Consider the following 21,904-nt stretch of genomic DNA (forward strand, 5'->3'; position numbering starts at 1 on the left):
CCATTTGCATGATAACTGTTTTTCCTTCAGTCTGCACATGCCTTTGGGTCTGAAATGAGTCTCTTGAAGGCAGTATATGGATGGGTCTTGTTTTTTCATCTGTTCCATCACTCTCAGTCTTTGACTAGAGAATTTATTCCATTTATTTTTTAGGGATTTTTTTAATGTTTTATTTTTGAGACAGAGACAGAGCATGAGCAGGGGAGGGGCAGAAAGAGAGCAAGACACAGAATCCGAAGCAGGCTCCAGGCCCTGAGCTCTCGCACAGAGCCCGACGCGGGGCTCAAACTCACAAACCACGAGATCATGACCTGAGCCGAAGTCAGACACTTAACCGACGGAGCCACCCAGGTGCCCCTAGTCCATTTGAAGTAATTATTTATAGGTATGTATTTATTGCCATTTTGTGACTTGTTTTGTGGTTATTTTTGTAGTTCTTCTCCATTCCTTTCTTCCCTTGCTCTCTTCCCTCCCCATTAGCTGGCTTTCTTTAGTGATATACTTGGATTCCTTTCTCTTTATTTTTTTGCATACTACTGGTTTTGATTTGTGGTTACCATTAGGTTTGTATATAACATCTGCTATAGATAGCAGTCTATGTTAAGTTGATGGTCACTTAAGTTTGAAACCATTCTTTAGTCCTGTCCTTCCCACCCCCCCCCCACCCGCATATACTAGGTATATGGTGTCATACTTTATATCCTTTTGTGAGTCTTTTACTGGTATTTACAGATATAGTTATTTTTACTTCTTTTGTGTGCTTCCTACTTTTATTACTCATGGTTTTTGTTTTCCACTAAAAGAGTCCCCTTTAACATTTCTTGTAGTGCTGGTTTAGTGGTCATGAATTTCTTTAACTTTTGTTTGTCTGGGAACCTCTTTATCTCTCCTTCTATTCTGCATGATAGCCTTGCTGGATAGAATATTATTGGTGGCAGATTTTTTTCCTTCCAGCACTCTAAATATATCTTGTCGCTCGCATCTGGCCTGCAAAATTTCTGCTGAAAAATCCACTGATAGCCTTGTACATAACTTTCTCCTTCTCTGTTGCTGCTTTTAAAATTCTCTTTGTCACTACTTTTTGCCATCTTAATTACTATGTATCTTGGAATGGACCTCCTTTGGTTGTTTTTGTTGGGAAATCTCTGTACCTCCTGGATCTGGATTTGTTTTCTTCCCCAGATTGGGGAAGCTTTCAGCTATTATTTCTTCAAATGAACTTTCTGCCCCCTTTTCTCTCTTCTTCTGGCATCCCTATAATGTGAATGTTATCAAACCTGATGGAGTCACTGAGTTCCCTAAGTCTATTCTCATTTTGCATAATTTGTCTTCCTCTCACCCGCTCACCTTAATTTCCATTATTCTGTCCTCCAGGTCACCGATCCATTCTGTTTCCTCTAGTCTACTATTTATTCCACTTACTGTAATTTTAATTTCAATTATCATGTTCTTCATCTCTGACTGGTTCTTTTTCACTGTTTTCTCTTTGTTAAAAATCCTCCACTGTTACTTCAAGTCCAGCAAGTATCTTTATGACCATTACTTTAATTTCTCTATCAAGCATATTACTTATCTCTGGCTTAGGTGTCTTGCTATTGTTTTTTCCTTTTCTTTCATTTGGAACATACTTCTCTGACTCATTTTGTGTAACTTTCTGTGTTTCTCTGTGTTAGGAAATTCAGCTACATCTCTTGCTCTTGAAAGTAGTGGGTAGAGCATGGCATGCAGTTTTAACAAGGTGGTGCTGGTCCTCTGCCAGAGGGGCTGTGTCTCTGCCCCGGAGACCATGGCTGGCCAGACTGATCTGCAAAGCATGCAGAGGCAGGGTGCACAGTGTGTGTGTGTTGGTTTTTTTTAAATTTACATCTAAGTTGTTAGCACATAGCACAACGATTTCAGGGGTAGATTCCTTAATGCCCCTTACCCATTTAGCCCATCCCCCCTACCACAACCCCTCCAGTAACCCTCTGTTTGTTCTCCATATTTAAGAGTCTCTTATGCTTTGTCCCCCTCCCTGTTTTTATATTATTTTTGCTTCTCTTCCCTTGTGTTCATCTGTTTTGCATCTTAAAGTATTCATATGAATGAAGTCATATGATATTTGTCTTTCTCTAATTTCGCCTAGCATAATACCCTCTAGTTCCATCCACGTAATTGCAATTGGCAAGATTTCATTCTTCTTGATTGCTGAGTAATACTCCATTGTGTGTGTGTACACACACACACACACCCCACATCTTCTTTATCCATTTATCCATCAATGGACATTTGGGCTCTTTCCATACTTTGGTTATTGTCAATAGTGCTGCTATAAACAGTGGGGTGCATGCGTCCCTTCGAAACAGCACACCTGTATCCCTTGGATAAATACCTAGCAGTGCAATTGCTGGGTTGTAGGGTAGTTCTATTTTTGGATTTTTGAGGAACCTCCATCCTGTTTTCCAGGGTCGCTGCACCAGTTTGCATTCCCACCAGCAGTGCAAAAGAAATCCTCTTTCTCTGCATCCTTGCCAGTATATGATGTTGCCTGAGTTGTTAATGTTAGCCATTCTGACAGGTGTGAGGTGGTATCTCATGGTGGTTTTGATCTGTATTTCCCAGATGATGAGTGATGTTGAGCATTTTTTCATGTGTCAGTTGGCCATCTGGATGTCTCTGGAGAAGTGTCTATTCATGCCTTTTGCCCATTTCTTCACTGGATTGTTTTTGGGGTGTTGAGTTTGATAAGTTCTTTATAGATTTTGGACACTGGGGCACCTGGGTGGCTCAGTCAGTTAAGCGTCTGACTTCGGCTCAGGTCATGGTTTCACGGTTCGTGGGTTCGAATCCTGCACCGGGCTCTGTGCTGACAGCTCAGAGCCTGCTTCGAATTCTGTGTCTCCCTCTCTCTCTGCCCCTCCCCTGCTCATACTCTGTTTCTGTCTCTCAAAAATAAATAAATATTAAAAAAAATTATAGATTTTGGATGCTAACCCTTTTCTGATATGTCATTTGCAAATATCTTCTCCCATTCCATTGGTTGCCTTTTAGTTTTGTTTTTTTTTTTTAATTTTTTTTTTCAACGTTTATTTATTTTTGGGACAGAGAGAGACAGAGCATGAACGGGGGAGGGGCAGAGAGAGAGGGAGACACAGAATCGGAAACAGGCTCCAGGCTCCGAGCCATCATCAGCCCAGAGCCTGACGCGGGGCTCGAACTCACGGACCGCGAGATCGTGACCTGGCTGAAGTCGGACGCTTAACCGACTGCACCACCCAGGTGCCCCACTTGCCTTTTAGTTTTGATGATTGTTTCCTTCGCTGTGCAGAAGCTTTTTATTTTGATGAGGTTCCAATAGTTCATTTTTGCTTTTGTTTTCCTTTGCTTTGGAGACGTGTTGAGTAAGAAGTTGCTGTGGCCAAGATCAAAGAGGTTTTTGCCTGCTTTCTCCTCGAGGATTTTCCTGTCTTACATTTAGGTCTTTTATCCCTTTAGTTTGAGTTTATTTTTGTGTATGGTGTAAAAAAGTGGTCCAGGTTCACTTAACAGCATGTTGCTGTCCAGTTTCCCCAGCAACATTTGCTGAAGTGACAGTCTTTTTTTCCATTGGATATTCTTTCCTGCTTTGTCAGAGATTAGTTAGCCATACATTTGTGGGTCCATTTCTGGGTTTTCTATTCTGTTCCATTGATCTGAGTGTCTGCTTTTGTGCCAGATCTGTTCGTGTTATCTTGATGATTACAGCTTTATAATACAGCTTAAAGTCCGGGATTGTGATGCCTCCTGCTTTGGTTTTCTTTTATCAAGATTGCTTTGGCTATTCAGGGTCTTTTCTGGTTCCATACAAATTTTAGGATTGTTTGTTCTAGCTCTGTGAAGAATGCTGGAGTTATTTTGATAGGTATTGCAATGAATATGTAGATTGCTTTGGGTAGTATTAACATTTTAACAATATTTGTTCTTCCTATCCAGGAACATGGAATCTTTTTCCATTTTTTTGTGTCTTCTTCAATTTCTTTCATAAGCTTTCTATAATTTTCAGTGTATAGATTTTTCACCTCTTTGGTTAGATTCCTAGGTATTTTATAGTTTTTGGTGCAGGGTGCACAGTTTTAATAAGGTTCTTGCATCCTCCACAGGTGACCAGCTGCCACTGCTGGGACTGAGACCCCACAATGCGCACAGTAGAGAGGCATGGTGTTGGCAGTTTGCAATGGTCTTCTAGGGAAGGGGGCCCATAGCACCAGAACTGAGGCAGGCCCAGCTAAAAAGGGTGGGGCATAGTATAAACAAGTTAGGTAGTGAATGCCGGCTCCAGGCTGGTTCCTGCAGGTGTCTGAGTGTTTATGCCGGAGGGCAAGGAAGGGAAATGGCACCCACCAGCTCCTTGTTCCTGGAGGAGTCTTCCAGCAATCTCAGTCTCTCTGGGACACACAAATGCCCTCTTGTATGCCCCGAGCATTTTTCAAAGTACTGCTTCTATGCTGTGTTTCTGCAGGCTGTTGGCTGTGCTGTGTCTTTAAAGGGATGAGGACTCAGTTTCCTATCACCCTCCAGACTCTCCCAGAACTGAACCTGCTGACTGTCAGAACTCATGAAATTTGGTCCCTCTGGTTTCCAAAGCCAAACATTATAGGGATTCATCTTCCCATGCAAGCTCGCACCATGATGGTCTGTTCTCTCTCTTCTCCACACCTGCGGATCCCTCCCTCCAGTGGACAGACCCGTAGTCCATTTAGCTTCCCACTGCATCTCCACTCTTCTATCCTCTCTGATGTGGACTCTTCTCTACGTTTAGTTGTAGAGTTTGTTCTGCCGTCTCTGGGTCATTTTCTGGGTTATTTACCCTGATGTGAGCGTTACCTAGTTGTATCTGTGGGGTGACGTGAGCTCAGGATCCACCCATTCCACCACCTGCCCTGGAAGTCCCTGAGTATCAGCTTTTAATAGGGCTATGTCAGTAAGTAGTTATGTTACTATTACAGAAAAACTGCTAAAAATGAACAAAATGGAAAAACTTTACCTCCCCCAACTTCCAGGAAAAATGACAAAATGAAAAGGTGCAAAGTGGTTTTTTTAATAGTTCTATAGGCTACTGCTGAAAGTGTACCCAGAATTCTCCTGATACCGACTCTGTGCAGGGCTGACAAGAGAACTCTATGCAGAAGAACTTAGGTTCTAAATTCCAGGTGCCTATTCCATGTTTTGCACTAAAGTATTTTTGTAATTACAATTTTTTTTCCACTGATTTTCTAGGAGTGACCATAATAATGTCTGCATAGAACAATTTCTCCAAGTCAAAAACTGAAAATCAACAAGAATCACTAACATGTAAATCTCAGCAAAAGAAATGAAGAGTGTTTCTTTTCCAGGAAGACAAGCTCCTTATAAGAATTCATGAAGTGAACTGGCTCCAAAACAGAGGGTAAGTACACGAATACCACCACCACTAAAAGACACCTATTAATGCACAGGGTTTTGCAGAGCTAAGATATCATGATCAGTGATTAAAAAAATCATACAATAATAATTATCTTGAAAGGCTGGCCTCTAACAATTTTTATAACAGTCTTTATGTGCCACAAGGCTCATTAAGAAGGTAAGAAGGTTGCTCATTAATAAGACTGACTACTGGCACACTGATGCCCTCCAATTTGGGAATGCAGCTGGCTGACCTGCTACTGTCCTCCGGTGCTCTGCCAGGGTATACACCTCCTGCAGCGCCCTCCTCTGGTCCTCACTGAGCGGTGCCATCAGCAGCTGGTACCAGGCAGCATCCCGATTCTGCACAGCTGTTGCATTTGGGGAGTGTGTAGAAGAAGAAAAAGATAAGAGTCTAGTGAAAATTATCATTACAGAGAACAAAAGTACATGATCAAATTACGATGAAATGATTGCAGAAAGTAAGAGACAAACTTATTCCAGCAAGGATTATTTCTGAGTACCCACTCCATATCTAACCATGTGGGGCTATCAGAGGAAGGTTAGGACATTGCAAATCTCTGTGTTGCCCCAGTTCTCCACCTCCTTCACCATCTCTTCCTCCTGGGGTTTTACTATGCTCCCTAAAATCCAGATCTTGGCAAACACCTCGATTCACATGCTACCATGTTCCGCCAGATTTTCCCCGTACCTGCAGTTTCGGCTTCACTCCCACACCAAGAACTCAAGTTAGTGCTTGAGGCAAAACCATGCTCTAAGCCTCCCAGATTTTTCCATTTGGACATCTCACCACAACTAAAACCAAACTTAACATCTAAACTGATTTTGGACAATTCCCAAAATAATTTCTAAACCGAAGGAAATAAAGAAAGAATTTAGAGAAAATATCTAAAAATTTAGGGAGTAAAGACATACTTAGCAGAGCTTGTGTAAAAATTTGATATTCATCCACACTATTGTCAAGGTCAAGTGGAGTGCTGAATCCCTCAAGGGCAGTTTCTTCCAACACTTCTTCATCCCAATCATCCTCCTCCTCCTCTTCATCTTCACCTCTTCCGTTATTCGACTGCATTGCTTGAGCGGTTACATTCGTCTCCTCTTCATCACTTGAAATCTCCTCTGGCAATACATTAATTATTTAAAAAGAATCAGAACACAAAAGGACAAAACATAAAATTCCACAGAACAAAAATTATAAAATGACATTCTGGAAATGGAAAAACTACTGCCTATTTTTACATGAAATTCTAAAAATAAAACTTTATAGTTTGTTAAATTGAAAATGACTTTAGAGGCACCTGGGTGGTTCAGTCAGTTAAGCATCCAACTTCAACTCAGGTCATGATCTCATAGTTCATGAGTTCTAGCCCCGCATCAGGCTCTGTGCTGACAGCTCAGAGCCTGCAGCCTGCTTCAGATTCTTTGTCTCCTCCTCTCTCTGCCCCTCCCTGCTCGCACTCTCTCTCTCTCTCAAAACTAAATAAACATTTAAAAAAAAAATGACTTTATACTCCTCACTGAAAACAATTTCCAAGTAACCCTAAATCTATAGTCCACTGGACATTACTGTTTTGCTATGGCTGTCTCATATTCATTTATATAAAGATGCTAATTAATCAGTCCCAAGTTTTTTGTCAAAAAAAAATTGTGCAGTCAGTACATTTTTTTTAATGTTTATTTTTGACAGATTGAGAGTGCAAGCGGGGGAGAGGCAGAGAGAGAGGGAGATACAGAATCCAAAGCAGGCTCCAGGCTCTAAGCTGTCAGCACACAGCCTGATACAGGGCTCCAACTCACGAACCGCAAGATCATGACCTGAGCCGAAGTCGGACACTTAACTGACTGGGCCCCCGGTGCCCCAGTGCATGTGTTTTAAGTAACAATGAGTTCCCATTGAGAATTTGGGTCTCTCAACAGTTAATTCAGTTGATTACAAACTACTCAGAGGTGTTCAAATGAGGTCATTTCTGCTAATAGAAACATAAAAATACAGAAATAAAGAAAAAATAGCTACATGTGTGTTGAAAAGTGGAAAGCTGAATTACATATCACCATGGATTCTATTTTCAGGGCTGATCTGTTCTAAGCAGTTAGCCCAATATTATAAATAACTGGAAGATAGTAAATGCAGAACAAAATCAACCCAAGACAGAAAAACCTAGAGTAAAACCCAAACCAGGCAGTATTATTCCAAAACTATTTCTATAAAACATACCACACTAAAGCACCTGAATTAAATGGCAAAGTAGTTTTAGGGCTAAGGCAAGAAACAGAAGTTTTGAACATACATACACACACACACATATATATACACGTATATATATGTATATATATGTATATATGACACATATATATGACAAAAATAGCAAGAAATACCTTTCCTAATTAGTCATTCTATACTTCGGCACAAATTGAACAGGAAAGTCTGGAAAATTACCAGAAATTTTTTCTCACGTCATATTAGTTATAAGCCAACAGTTTACAAAACAAAAAATTAGAACTGAAAAAAAGAATTCTATAATTGTTGGCCTATACTTAGCAAAAGAATAAAAACCTTCTAGTAAAGAAGTCCTACATAGAATTCAGGAAAGCAAATTAGATCAGAAGTTGTGCTCTATGTTAGGAGTTAGAGAAGAGTACCATTCCTCGTACCCAAACTAGGATGATGCGAATTAAATGCAAAATGTTTAAATCTACACTTGTATGTTTTACATGAAACATTCTGATTTTTCTCATTTAAAGAAATTCTGGTTTTTTTTAATTTTTTTTATTTTATTTATTTTTTTTAACGTTTATTTATTTTTGAGACAGAGAGAGACAGAGCATGAATGGGGGAGGGTCAGAGAGAGGGAGACACAGAATCTGAAACAGGCTCCAGGCTCTGAGCCATCAGCACAGAGCCCGAAGCGGGGCTCCAACTCACGGACTGCGAGATCATGACCCGAGCCGAAGTCGGCCGCTTAACCGACTGAGCCACCCAGGCGCCCCTAAAGAAATTCTGTTTTTAACAGATATCGTGTTTCTCAAATTCCACATATGAGTGAAAACGTAATAGAAGACCATGGGGGAAGGGAAGGAAACAAAAAATAGTTACAAATGGAGAGGGAGACAAACATAAGAGACTCTTAAATACAGAGCACAAACTGAAGGTTGATGGAAGCAGGGGGATGGGGAAAATGGGTGATGGGCACTGAAGAGGGCACTTGTTGGAATGAGCACAGGGTGTTGTATGTAAGAGATGAATCAAGGGAATCTACTCCTGAAGCCAAGAGCACACTGTATGCTAGCTAATTTGACAGTAAATTATATGAAGGAAGGGAGGGGAAGGGAAGGGGAAGAAATTCTGCTTTTAACTGGAAGAGGGAAAAAACTCCATTTGGAGTTGGATTAGGTTACTTCCTGCACCCAAGCAAGTAGTTTTGCAATTATCATCAAATAAAGATCTAATATCCTTGACTCTAACAATCTTATTCTGTCAATTAAGCAAATAACCTTCATTTATGTACTTTACTCCAAATTTAATAATACGTAAACCATAAGTTTCTCCCAATTACAATTTTTAAGAACCATTAAAAAAAAACATCAGGCATTCTATTAATCTGTTATACTGATACTTCCCTTAACTAATGGTTCATTGAATTCATGCTGCCGACTTCACAGAGACTATTGGCACAAACAAGAAAATGAAATACTGGTTCCTAACTCATTGTCAAAACTATTTGATTCTGTTATAAATGTATCTGAATTTCTCAGAGTTTAACAACATTCATTAAGCTCAATAACTATTTAAATGTCAAAAAATTAACAGATTTAAATTTACATTACAGGATATGTCAACCAAACCCAAAATATTTGTTAAATGTGCAACAAGCCAAAGAATGTAACTGAATGATTCCAAATAGACTAAAATTCAGAGAAAATGCATGCTCAAATCAAAATCAATTCTAGCATTCATTACAATTAGAAGACTTTACCGTTTTCTTCCATATCAGCCTTCTCTGCTTTTGAGCGATCTTCCTGGTTTACCAGTTGTCTGGTAGCACAAACCTGCTTTAGGCCAAGGAAAAGGAAAAGAATTGAGGGTACAATCTGTCCCACCACAGCATCTACTGCAGGAGGTCGATTTTGCAATTCCAAAAGGATACTCAGTCCTATTATACACATCTTCCGGTCATGATGCCTACAAATCACAAAGAAAAAAATGTACTCATGAGAAATGAGGACAACTGAAGATTCTACAAGAACAAATGGCCAAGGTGATTTTTAAGGTTCACTCAATGGAATTATACAGAGGGATCCCCCATCTTGTACTACGTGAAATCCTATATAAACCAAGTTTTGTAAACCAACTATCATCAAAGAGCTATAAAAGTCTGTAATCAATATAGTGAATCTTACTATAGTATTAATTTATAACTGATTTAAATGCTTTATCTGTGCCTTGGCATAACAAGTTCTATTAAAGCAGGAATACCTGTATTTGACAGCATAAAATTCCTATCCAGTGGAAAAAAGGAAAAATTCAGACTGTGTCTTCATTAAATTGGTCTCCAAGGTTTCTCAGCACACACACTGTACCCCCAGTGCCAAAAGCTATTCAGAAACTCAGCATATAATAAGCAAGCTAAACTTAATGACTATAAGTAAATCAATTAAATATACTCTGCTATAACATAGCATAAGGAAAATTTGATTCTGAAGGGAAAAAAAATTTTTTAATGTTTATTTTTGAGAGAGAGGGAGAGACAAAGCACGAGCAGGGGAGGGGCAGAGGGAGAGAGGGAGGCTGAATCCGAAGCAGATGAAATGATGAATATATTATAAGCTACTATTATTCGCATTGCTCTTTTTTTTTCCCCCAAGCTGGGCAAACACCTCTATTAAGATCCTGAGCAAACACATGGCCTGGCCCCTCAGGAAACAGGGTGGCTTAGGTGAAGAGGCAGACGGTGCCATTGGCCCCTGAGAAAACCCACAGCTGGGGCCAGGGCGGAAAGCCACATCCAGTACACCCAGGTCTTGGCTCAGCACGTGTCCCCACAGCACCTTCACAGGCACCAGCAGTTGGTTCTGCAGCAGGTCATTGGCAGACAATGACACTCCCGTGGTCAGAGCTAGATGTGAAGACCTGGTACCAGGTGTGGAAGGCCACAGCCCTTGGGTCCTCCTGTGGTGCCTCACCACCCTGTACGGCTCACCAGAAAGGTCCAGATCAAACCACACCAGCTTGCTGTCATAGCTCCCACAGATGACCTTGTCCCCTGTGGGGTGCACTGCCAGGCTGGACACCCACTTACAGTTCGGTCTCAGCTTCTGGGTGAGCTCCTGGCACAGGAGATAGTAAAGGCAGATGCTGCACTGGAAAGTCACTAACACAAAGGACGGGACAGAGTAGAAGGCCACCCACGGCACCTGGCCATGGCTGCAGAAGGGGGTCTGCCTGCAGCGCCAGCTCAGCGCCAGCTCAGCGCCAGCTCAGCGCCAGCTCAGCTAGTGGATCAGCACCTGTGTGTGGCCTGCAGGGGCCAGGACCACAGCCAAGAAGTCCCCACACCCATGCCAGGTTAACAGAGTCACAGGCTTCCCATGGCGGATGTGCAGCCACAGGTCCCCCCTGGCGTTTCTCCTCTGGGGCCTCCAGCCAGTAGGCAGGCTGAACGGCCGGCATCTCAGGTGGGATGAAGGCACACAGCAGCTGGTCCTCGCTGCCCACCACCAGCTGGGCCCCCAAGGCCAGGATCAGTAGCAGCACCACGTCCTCTACAGCCACAGCCACCAGGCAGATGGTGGGGTGAGTGTTTCAGCCAATACTCCTCAGCATACCCACAATGGGCACGGTCCTCGTGCAGCGGGCGGCAGCCACCTCCCAGAGTCATAGTAAGCCATCGTCAAAGCCTGAAGCCAGCCACTGGCCCTCTCCAGGATGACACTAAGGTGGTGGACAAGGTTGCTGGAGCCTCTAGAGACCAGGACCTGACATGCGAGGAAAGGCTGCGGGTCCTGCAGCTGGGACAGTTTGGGGACGAGGTCTTCAGGGTTCACATTCACCCTCACCTTGCACGGCCATGGACACAGTAGAGGTCAAGGCAGCATGTGAAGCATTCCTGGAGGAAACAGCTATACACAGGCACACCCCGCAGGTTTGGAAACTTGCGTGGCGGGAAGGTGGGCTTCCTCTCACCTGGCTCCCATTGCTCCCACACCTCTTCACTGGGCAGATACGCAGGAGGTGGGCCGTAGAACTCAGTGTGACCCTGAGGACCAGCTTGGGAGTGGGTATGTGTATCTTGTGCCCATCTGGCCCAACATCGGGGTCTTCCACACTCACAGATTACTGAAGCTAGGGGTGGGGTTCTGGGGCCCGTGAAGCTGCATCTGGCCCATCTTAATGGCATATGCCCCAAGTGAGAGACCCTCTCCTTCTCCACCAGGGATGGGATGAAGCTGTGCTTGTCAGCAGGTCAGCTGGTTACTGAGTGGAGCACCAGGTCCCCAGTGAAGAAGTCCATAGCCAGCTCATACAGATTGAAGTTCATGTCCCCCAACTGGCCCCTCTGCAGCCACCATGCCAGGGCCACCTGCTCATCGGTCAGCCATAAGTTGTGCCCTGTCATCCAGTCCTGCATCATGCACTGGTAGTCACGATCATCCATTTTGTGCAGAACCTGGTCCAGCTTGTCACGAGTACGCAGGGGCTTGTAGCTGTGCCTGCCATCCATGCCCAATGCCCATGCCCACCATGTTCCAGATGTCCTCTGTCCTTGGGGAAGAGGTCCCGGCCTGCACCTGTGGCCCAGTGGTCTTCTCCATCACTGCTGATCCTATCTTCTCCCTCTGCCGAGTCATCTTCACTCCTGTCACTGCTAGAATCTTCCAACCCTGAGAACGTGCTCTCTGTCAGAGAAGCGACAATCTCTGCCATCCTGGAGGCTAGGAGGAGGGGCACAGATCAAAGAGAACTCCACCAGCTCCAACTCCAGCTCTGGCTCCAGTGGCCGCTTCCCAGGCCGTGCCTGTGTCACCGCCACACGCCTGCCACACTACCCAGCCGGTCCCAGCCCACTGCATTGCCTGATTCAAGTTACTAAAGCCAAAGGAGTATATTATAACAGGAACTGCACTGGACCTGAGGATGCCCCCCAACAGGGGTGCACATTAGGTGTCAAGAGGATCACAGCAGGAAAGATGATTATCAAGTAGGACTCTAAAGAATCCAAGGAAGTATAAGCCAAGCCTGTCCAGTCTGTGCAATAGTAGAAATGGCCTTTCTATCTTTGGAAAACTGCTTCTAGATGCTAATAAAGAGAGAAGCATTCCAACTGCATAACTGTGAGTGACAAAGCCTCTGCTCCCTAAATCTTTGTCAGAGAAAACTTCAAGCACAATTTTTTAAAGTATGTTCTTCCCTTCAAGTCTTTAATAAAAAATCTAAATCAATGACAAATTCCAGTATCCTACAAGTAGAAAAACTAGAATACACGCAGCAGCTTGTTAGTATCTTCCCCCACACCTGTTCTGCCGTGCTAATTCACACCTCTATCACTTGGCAGTGTCCTGACTACTCCTACTGGAATTCTCCTTCCTCAGCATTTCTAAATGATATCATTTCTAAATGTTCTCTTACAAAACTTAAAAAACAAAACACTAGTTGTATCTAATGTTTTAAACAAATTAATTGCAATCTAGCTCAAATTCTAGCATAACAATCACTAATAGGTGTGGGGTCACTTGAGGTGGGCATGTACCTACTACTCGGCATCTCATTTTTCTTATGTTTGAGAAGTAGGAGAGTGCTTCACATGAAGACAAACTCTCACACCAGGGAAGCACCCAAGCTACAACGAACAATCCTTCTTTCTGACCTCACATTTGAGAACAAGCTCCCTTGAGATCTGCAGAGTTCCAATATCCAATAACCTGGGCCAGTACATCTTTACCAGACTGGCATTTTCCTTAAAAACCTGACCCCATTTAGAAAGTTTTTACCTAGATACACTTAATAGTCATGGAACCTGATGGACACTTAGTTCTCATTGCCTAAACATCTAACGCTATCATGCAAGTAAAAAACAACTAGGGACAGACTATACCTAATTTTCAGAGCCTGCATTCTTTCCACTAGATTATACTACTGAAACACAGTTTAATTCTCTAAAAATTAAAATTTATGTTTAAAATGCACTAAAAATAATCCTTAAAAATGAAAATTACTTCTTTATATGCTATTTTACATTTTTAAAATCAATGTTCCAGAAACAGAAATGTAGAGTAAAATCCAAAAGACACATACCCAAGAAAACAATCCGTATCGTTCATCCACTGATTTATAAACTGTACAGTTAACGGTCCAGGATTGTGAGGCAACTGAATTTGTTCTAAAGTATGTAGCAGCAAATCAGGGTTGTAGTACAAGGCAGCAATGGCAACCTGAAGACACATGGTGCGGAGCTCACTAGTTTTCACTCCTCGGGTTAGTCTCTCCAAAACAAGTTGAACAAAGAGAGGAATGCACTAGAGAAAACAATAAAGAAGAGAGTCAGCCATACACAGAGAAACCAGGTAACTTTTATAGAAAGCAGTATGTTGGTAGAGAGTATTCTCAAATAAGATACCCTTAAGGACAATTAAACCTTTGCTTACCTTGTTCTTATGGTATTAAACAAATTTATATTCTCATAAAGCCCAGAGATTAAATGGCCAAAAAGAGGTCCTAGAGCAGTGAGAGGAAGTCTCCTTCCCTTCTCTTTTTTAATGTTTATTTATTTATTTTGAAAGACAGAGTGAAGGAAGGGCCGAGGGAAAGGGAAAATCACAAGCAGTCTCCGTGCTGTCAGCGCAGAGCCTGATATGGGGCTCAATCTCACAAACTATGATCGTGACCTGAGCCTAAACCGAGTCAGACACTTAATCAACTGGGCCACCCAGATGCCCCAACAAGTCTCCTTCCTTTTTGAGTGCAGATTACCGTGAAGACTATCCCACAAGAATCCACACTCAAACGATGGCAACAATCCAAATATAGACCCAGCCACTTCCACATTTAAGGTAAAATGACTAGGTTGGAATTTTTGTGAAATCAGATTAAATGGGACTTAGAAAATAAATAAGCATGACATGACCAGAATTTCTCTTGAGAAAGAAAATTCCTAAATCACAGAATGTAAAGTACAGCATGGTGACTACATTTTCATAATGCTGTATTACAGCCACCTGGGTGGCTCAGTCAGTTAAGCATCTGACTTCAGCTCAGGTCATGATCTCACAGTTCATGAGTTTGAGCCCTGCTTTGGTTGAGCCCTGCTTCTCTCTCTCTCTCTCTCTCTCTCTCTCTGCCCCTTGTGGGATTCTCTCTCTCCCCCCCTCCCCTCTGCCCCTCCCTCACTTGCTCACTCTCTCTCTCAAAAAACAATAGTAATGCTGTATTACATATTTGAAAGTTGCTAAGAGTAGATATTAACAGATCTTATCACAAAGAAAAACAATTTGTAACTGTGTATGGTGCTGGATATAACTAGACTTATGTGATCATTTTACAACATATATAAATATCAAATCATTATGTTATATTATCTCAATGAAATAAAAATAAGAAAATTCCTATTAATAGAAGACTGAAGAAAAAATTGTAGACTTCGCATTTGAAAATGAAGGCAATTCTACCATTGATGAACCACTTTCATTAGAAGTATTTCCTTTTTTAGGGGCGCCTGGGTGGCACAGTCGGTTAAGCGTCCGACTTCAGCCAGGTCACGATCTCGCGGTCCGTGAGTTCGAGCCCCGCGTCAGGCTCTGGGCTGATGGCTCAGAGCCTGGAGCCTGTTTCTGATTCTGTGTCTCCCTCTCTCTCTGCCCCTCCCCCGTTCATGCTCTGTCTCTCTCTGTCCCAAAAATAAATAAACGTTAAAAAAAAAAAAGAAGTATTTCCTTTTTTTAAAAATTTTTTAATGTTTTTATTTATTCTTGAGAGAGAGAGAGGGAAAGAGTGTGAGTGGTGGAGGGGCAGAGAGGGAAACAAAGAATCTGAAGCAGGTTTCGGGCTCCAAGCTGTCAGCACAGAGCCCACTTCAGATCCTCTGTCCTCTCTCTCTCTCTCTACCCCTCCACCACTCACACGCTCTCTCTCGCTCACTCTCTCTCAAAAAAAATAAACAAAAAAAAAATTTTTTTAAAGAACTAGTTCCTAATAGTTATTTTCACTAAAAGGGATGGGCTGAAATGATTTGTGTAAAATAAAATCCTGAGGTGTTAATATAAGCTCATTTTAAAATTAAACTTTAGCAGAGAAAAATAAAAAAATAAAAAATAAATAAAATTAAACTTTAATCCTCAGGGAGGATTGGAGGACTAGGCAGAGCACAGAGGTGGTTGAAGGCAGTGAAGACACTCTGTATGTTACCAGAATGGCGGTTACATATCATTATACATCTGTCCAAACCCATGAAATATACAACACCAAGAATGAAGCCTAGTGTCCAGCGTGGGCTCTGGGTGATAACGATGCATTATCAACGTAGGCACATCGACCATAACCAATGTACCACCCTCGTGTATATGTTGATAATGGAGGAAACTATGCATGTGTGGGTAAGGGGTATATGGGATATCTCTGTTCCATCTGCTCAATTTTGTTGTGAACCTGTAACTGCTCTAAATAATACTCTATTAAACAACAAAGTTTCACGTAGAAATTTACGAGTTAAATTTAATATTTTTTTGTGGTCCAAGTTATAAATATATTAGGAGCAGCAGAATACTAACTAGCCTTATTTAGTAGGATACATAAAAGTACCATGTACAGTTATGTGTTTTAGTTTTAAGATTGAGATTTTAGGGACGCCTGGGTGGCTCAGTCTAGGTTAACTGTCCAACTCCCGATTTTGGTTCAGGTCATGATCTCACAGTCGTGACATCAAGCCCCATGTTTGGCTCCCCACTGATTGTGGAGCCTGCTTGGGATTCTCTCTCCCTATCTGCCCCTCCCCTGCTCATTCTCATTCTCTCTCTCAAAATAAATAAACGTTAAAAAAAATTTGAGATTTTATAAAGGGATGACTAGTTTGATGTTTGATTAACCCTACTGGTTTCTTCTCAAATTCCAATACAGAGCATTCAGATAGCACAACACATGTAGGATGTAGGCTACATTAAAAATTATTACTATGGGAGAAAGGGGAACCCTCTTACAGTGTTGGTGGGAATGAAAACTGGTGCAGCCACTTGTGGAAAACAGTATGAAGGTTCCCCAAAAAGTTAAAAATACAATTACCCTATGATCTAGTAATCATACTACTGGGTATTTACCCAAAAAACAAAAACACTAATTCAAAGGGATACATGCACCCCTGCTTATAGCACCATTATTTACAATAGCCAAATTATGGAAGCAGCCCAAGTGTCTATCAGTTGATGAATGGATAAAGAAGATGTGGTGTGTGTATATATATGTATACATACACATACACACACACACACACACACACACACACACACACACACACACAAATAGAATATTCAGCCATAAAAAAGAATGAAATCTTGCCACTTGTAATGACATAGATGGAACTAGAGAGTATAATGCTCAGCAAAATAAGTCAGTAAGAGAAAGACAAATACCATATGATTTCACTCATATGTGGAATTTAAGAAACAAATGAGCACAGGAAAAAGGGACAGAGGCAAACCCAGAACAGACTCAAATATAGAGAACAAACTGATGGTTACCAGAGGGGAGGTGAGTGGGGGGATGGGTTAAACAGGTGATGGGAATTAAGGAGGGCATTTTTTTTTGTCCAATAACTCTTTATTTTTTTTCACTATATGAAATTTATTGTCAAATTGGTTTCCATACAACACCCAGTGCTCATCACAAAAGGTGCCCTCCTCAATACCCATCACCCAAACTCCTCTCCCTCCCACCCCCCATCAACCCTCACTTTGTTCTCAGTTTTTAAGAGTCTCTTATGCTTTGGCTCTCTCCCACTCTAACCTCTTTTTTTTTTTTTCCTTCCCCTCCCCCATGGGTTTCTGTTAAGTTTCTCAGGATCCACATAAGAGTGAAACCATATGGTATCTGTCTTTCTCTGTATGGCTTATTTCACTTAGCATAACACTCTCCAGTTCCATCCACGTTGCTACAAAGGGCCATATTTCATTCTTTCTCATTGCCACGTAGTACTCCATTGTGTATATAAACCACAATTTCTTTATCCATTCATCAGTTGATGGACATTTAGGCTCTTTCCATAATTTGGCTATTGTTGAGAGTGCTGCTATAAACATTGGGGTACAAGTGCCCCTATGCATCAGTACTCCTGTATCCCTTGGGTAAATTCCTAGCAGTGCTACTGCTGGGTCATAGGGTAGGTCTATTCTTAATTTTTTGAGGAACCTCCACACTGTTTTCCAGAGTGACTGTACCAGTTTGCATTCCCACCAACAGTGCAAGAGGGTAAGTAAGGAGGGCACTTTTGATGAGCACAGCATGTTGCATGGAAGTGCTGAATCACTATATTGTACACCTGAAACTAACATTACGCTGTGAAAAATTTTAAATTAAAAATTTTTTAAATTATTATGGTAAAATAATTATAGTAAATCAATGAAACCATAAGAAAATGTAAACTAAACTTGAAAAGCTCTTCTTGAGATACTTTAATAATAAAGTTTCATTTTAACAAATGTTTACTATTACTTGCAAAGCCATTAAGAATACAAAGAAACTCTGAGGTTTTAAAACTAATAAAACTAAAATTATCCTTTTACATTAATACACCATCAATTGTGGGGACAGATTATGCAGAATACTTCTATATACTACTATGGAGTGATCTACAGGATGGATATATCATTATGTGAAGAAGGTAAGATGGGGAAAAAAAATATGTACAGTATGCGGCTGTTTAAAAGGTGAGGAAAGAAAAAGGTGAGGAAGGAACAATGAATACACCTCTTTGCTTACCTTTTATTTTATCTTAAATGTTTAGTTTTGAGAGAGAGAGACAGAGCACAAGCGTAGCAGGGGCAGAGAGAGAGGGAGACCCAGAATGCACAGTAGGCTTCAGGCTCTAAGCTCCAAGCTGTCAGCACAGAGCCCGACACAGGGCTCGAACCCACAAACCGTGAGATCATGACCTGAGCCAAACAAAGTCAGACACTTAACAGAGTGAGCCACCCAGGCGCCCCTGCTTACTTTTTAAAATGAAAGGATAACTAGACACTGGGGGTGGGCAGACAGGGAGAGAGAATAAGGGGAGAGGGGAGAGGGATGGAAGCCAGACTTCTCTGAATACACCTTGTTTCATAAATTAGATTTCAGAATTATGTACATGTTTTATATAGTTAGAAAAAAAATTAAAGCCATTCCTAAAAGTTAAAATAAAATGAAATAAATGAATCAAACAGCGATTATTTTAAATGACTTTAAAATTTATGATCTGACTATATTTTGGCTATATATATTCCTAGCATATGGACATACCCTGGAGATAAAAACAGCCAGTAAAAAATTTTAAACTGTTAATAATCATCATATGTTAGAGATAATGTTGGTATAATTACTCTGAGACTGTACGTCCATATTAGTGGGATAAAGAAAGTGAATACTTACGATGAGAACCAGGATTTCGGGTATGGCAGATACAGATTCAGATCAATTAGGTTAAGTAAAAATAACGCAGTCCTGAATTTGAACTGGAAATGTCTGTGTGTGCTAATGATAAGTAAATCTTAAAAAGATACAATGTGTATTTCTTGGCTCTCTTTGGAAATAATGACCAACTCATTAACAATAAATATCCCTTGTGTTTATAGTCTTAAATACCATTTCCCAAGGTAGGGCAGGACATGTACAAGATGAACCTGGAACATCTAGTCATACCAGACAGCAAGAAAACTACTAAACACTACTGGAGTCACTTAAGGTGGGCATGTATGCTCCCAACTGGCCCAAGTTTAAGCAACTTTGTATACCTGAAATACACGGAAATACATCAAACAAATTTGAACCTGTAAGTTCATAATAATATTTAAAAAGAAAAAAAAAAAAATCAAAACACCTCACTGGTCATCTTTGGAGAATGTTAGGAAACAAACTTATTATCTTAAATCATAGAAAATAAAAGGAAATACTCAAACTGTTCCTCAGAGTAACCCCAATAACTGACGAAAAACATTTCATAGAAATATTTCAGCTAATAAATGAAAAAGAAATGACAAAATAATCACCACCAACAGCAGTAACATCATAAGATGAGAGACAACCAGACATTCTGTGCCTCCTGGTAGAAATAGAAACCACCATCTATGAAGCATTCTTGCCAAAAGTATCACAAATGCATCTAACCAAATCTCTAGATCTAACTACCAAGTTACAGGAAATAAGACGAATGTAATTTCAAGGCAATACAGCCGTGCAGCTCTACTTAAGTGCACCAGAACTGTAGCTTCCCTAACATTCAAGATTCCCTAGTGACCCTAACTTTCTGACATAGAAATACCAACTTTCCAATCCCTCTGGAACCCAGTTTCAGGAGCAAAAACCCACTGTATTATACTAGAAATTTTTATTTGCTAACTTCAAATGGATCTATCCAGCTAAAAGCATTTTTTTTTCAGCTTCAGGTATAGAATTTAGTGATTTAACACTTACATACAACATCCAGTGTTCATCACAAGTACCCTCCTTATTCCCCATCATCCATTTAACTTATCTCCCTACCCACCTCCCCTCTGGTAACCATCAGTTTGTTCTCTATATTCAGGAATCTGTTTCTTGGTTTGCTTCTCTTTTTTTCCCATGTTTATTTGTTTTGTTTCTTAAATTCCAAACATGAGTAAAATCATATGCTATTTGTCCTTCTCTTACTGACTTATTTCGCTTAGCATAACACTCTCTAGCCCCATCCATATCATTGCAAATGGCAAGATTTCACTCTTCTTTTTATGGCTAATATTCCATCATCATCATATATATATATATATATATATATATATATATATATATATATATGTGTGTGTGTGTATATGTGTATATATATATGTGTATACACACACACACACACACACACACACACACACACACACACCACATCTTCTTTATCCATTCATCAGTCGATGGGAATTTGGAGTCGATGGGCATTTGGGCTCTTTCCATTAGGCTATTGTTGATAATGCTACTATAAACACTGGGGTGCATGTATCCTTGCTTCCAATTAGTATTTTTGGATCCTTTGTGTAAATACCTAGTAGAGCACTTGCTGGACCGTAGGGTAGTTCTATTTTCAATAAAAGCAATTCTTTAATTCAACTTTTTATTACCTATCAGACTCCTCCAAATGAAATTTCAACTTGTTCCACTTTCCACAACCTCTCCTACTTTACTGAAAAGATAAAGCTATTGGATTTAAGCTTCCACACCCCTTCTTTCTACCTCAAGACATCTCTCGAGCATTATTCAAACAGCACTTTCACAACATTAGATGTTCCTTGGGTTTGGAAAACAAAAACATTCCAGAGTTAAATTAATTTGGAATACACAGATACTAACACACTCTTAGACACATTTTCAGATAAAGGCACAAGAAGTCAAGCAATAATGAAATCTGTTGAATATTGTTTTATCTAGTATTTCCTAGACTTATCTGACCATTGAATACTTTTTTGTAATGAACACCTACTAATACCATTAAATGGTCACAGTTTGAGTAATATCATCACTCTATTCCCATCTACTGGTATCCATACAATCTGTAACTGTGGGAAAAGTCATCTTTATAACTTTCGAAAGAAAACCTGTGCTCTCAAGCTTTTCCCTGGCCTCCTCATCTAACACCTTGTTTTTTCAGGTGTTTTCTATGCAATGTTTGCAATGGCACCCACTATAAATCTTATTCTAGGTTTCTCTTTCCAATGCTTCTCCCCTAGAACAGAAGCAGTACCCTCAGACTGCAAGTAGCAATAGCCTCCTTGTTCCTCTTCACAGCCAGTGTATGCAGAAGACCAGTTTAGATTAAGGCTACTGCTAGCAAACTCATTATTCTAAGTCCCTAACTTTGATCATGTCGTTTCTCTGCTCAATGGATTCTCTGTTCAATTGCTTACAGCAAGGGTTGGTAAACTTACAGTAGATATTTAATAATACTTTCAACTTTGCAGGCTATATACAGTCTCTGTTGCACACTTTTTTTTCTTTAGACATCCCTTCAAAAATGTAAAAACCACTCTTCATTCCTAGGCCATACATACAGGTCACAGGCTGGATTTGGCCCACAGGCCATAGCTTCCCTACTTCTGGCTTAGAGGAGAGATTCTGAACTCTTTGGTATGGGTATATTCCACACCTTCCAGGCATGATTAGATTCTACTGCTGAGGACTTTCCAAAAGCCAGTCAACAGAACTGAACCCTTCTCTACTTTCACTCAAGTTCCGTTCTTTACTATCTCCTTGTTCTGTTGATATCATAATGTCTTTCTACCTCACCTACAT

At 40.8% G+C, this 21,904-nt stretch overlaps 1 protein-coding gene and 1 pseudogene across 2 annotated transcripts in view; both read right to left on the reverse strand.

Annotated features, from left to right (window-relative positions):
* The window catches only part of IPO8 (importin 8), an 86,194-nt gene that overhangs the window by 6,162 nt on the left and 58,128 nt on the right, over nucleotides 1–21,904 (reverse strand). For both annotated transcript variants that reach the window (XM_047867450.1, XM_047867451.1), the window contains exons 21-24: nucleotides 13,712–13,932; nucleotides 9,396–9,601; nucleotides 6,337–6,540; nucleotides 5,655–5,771 (exon numbers count right to left, since the gene is read on the reverse strand). In XM_047867450.1, the coding sequence (XP_047723406.1) occupies nucleotides 5,655–5,771; nucleotides 6,337–6,540; nucleotides 9,396–9,601; nucleotides 13,712–13,932 (748 nt within the window). The remainder of the gene's footprint in view (nucleotides 1–5,654; nucleotides 5,772–6,336; nucleotides 6,541–9,395; nucleotides 9,602–13,711; nucleotides 13,933–21,904) is intronic.
* On the reverse strand, nucleotides 10,085–20,979 carry LOC125170738 (ribosome biogenesis protein BOP1-like; annotated as a pseudogene).

Source organism: Prionailurus viverrinus, chromosome B4 (genome assembly GCF_022837055.1).
Source record: "Prionailurus viverrinus isolate Anna chromosome B4, UM_Priviv_1.0, whole genome shotgun sequence".
NCBI classification, from domain to species: domain Eukaryota; kingdom Metazoa; phylum Chordata; class Mammalia; order Carnivora; family Felidae; genus Prionailurus; species Prionailurus viverrinus.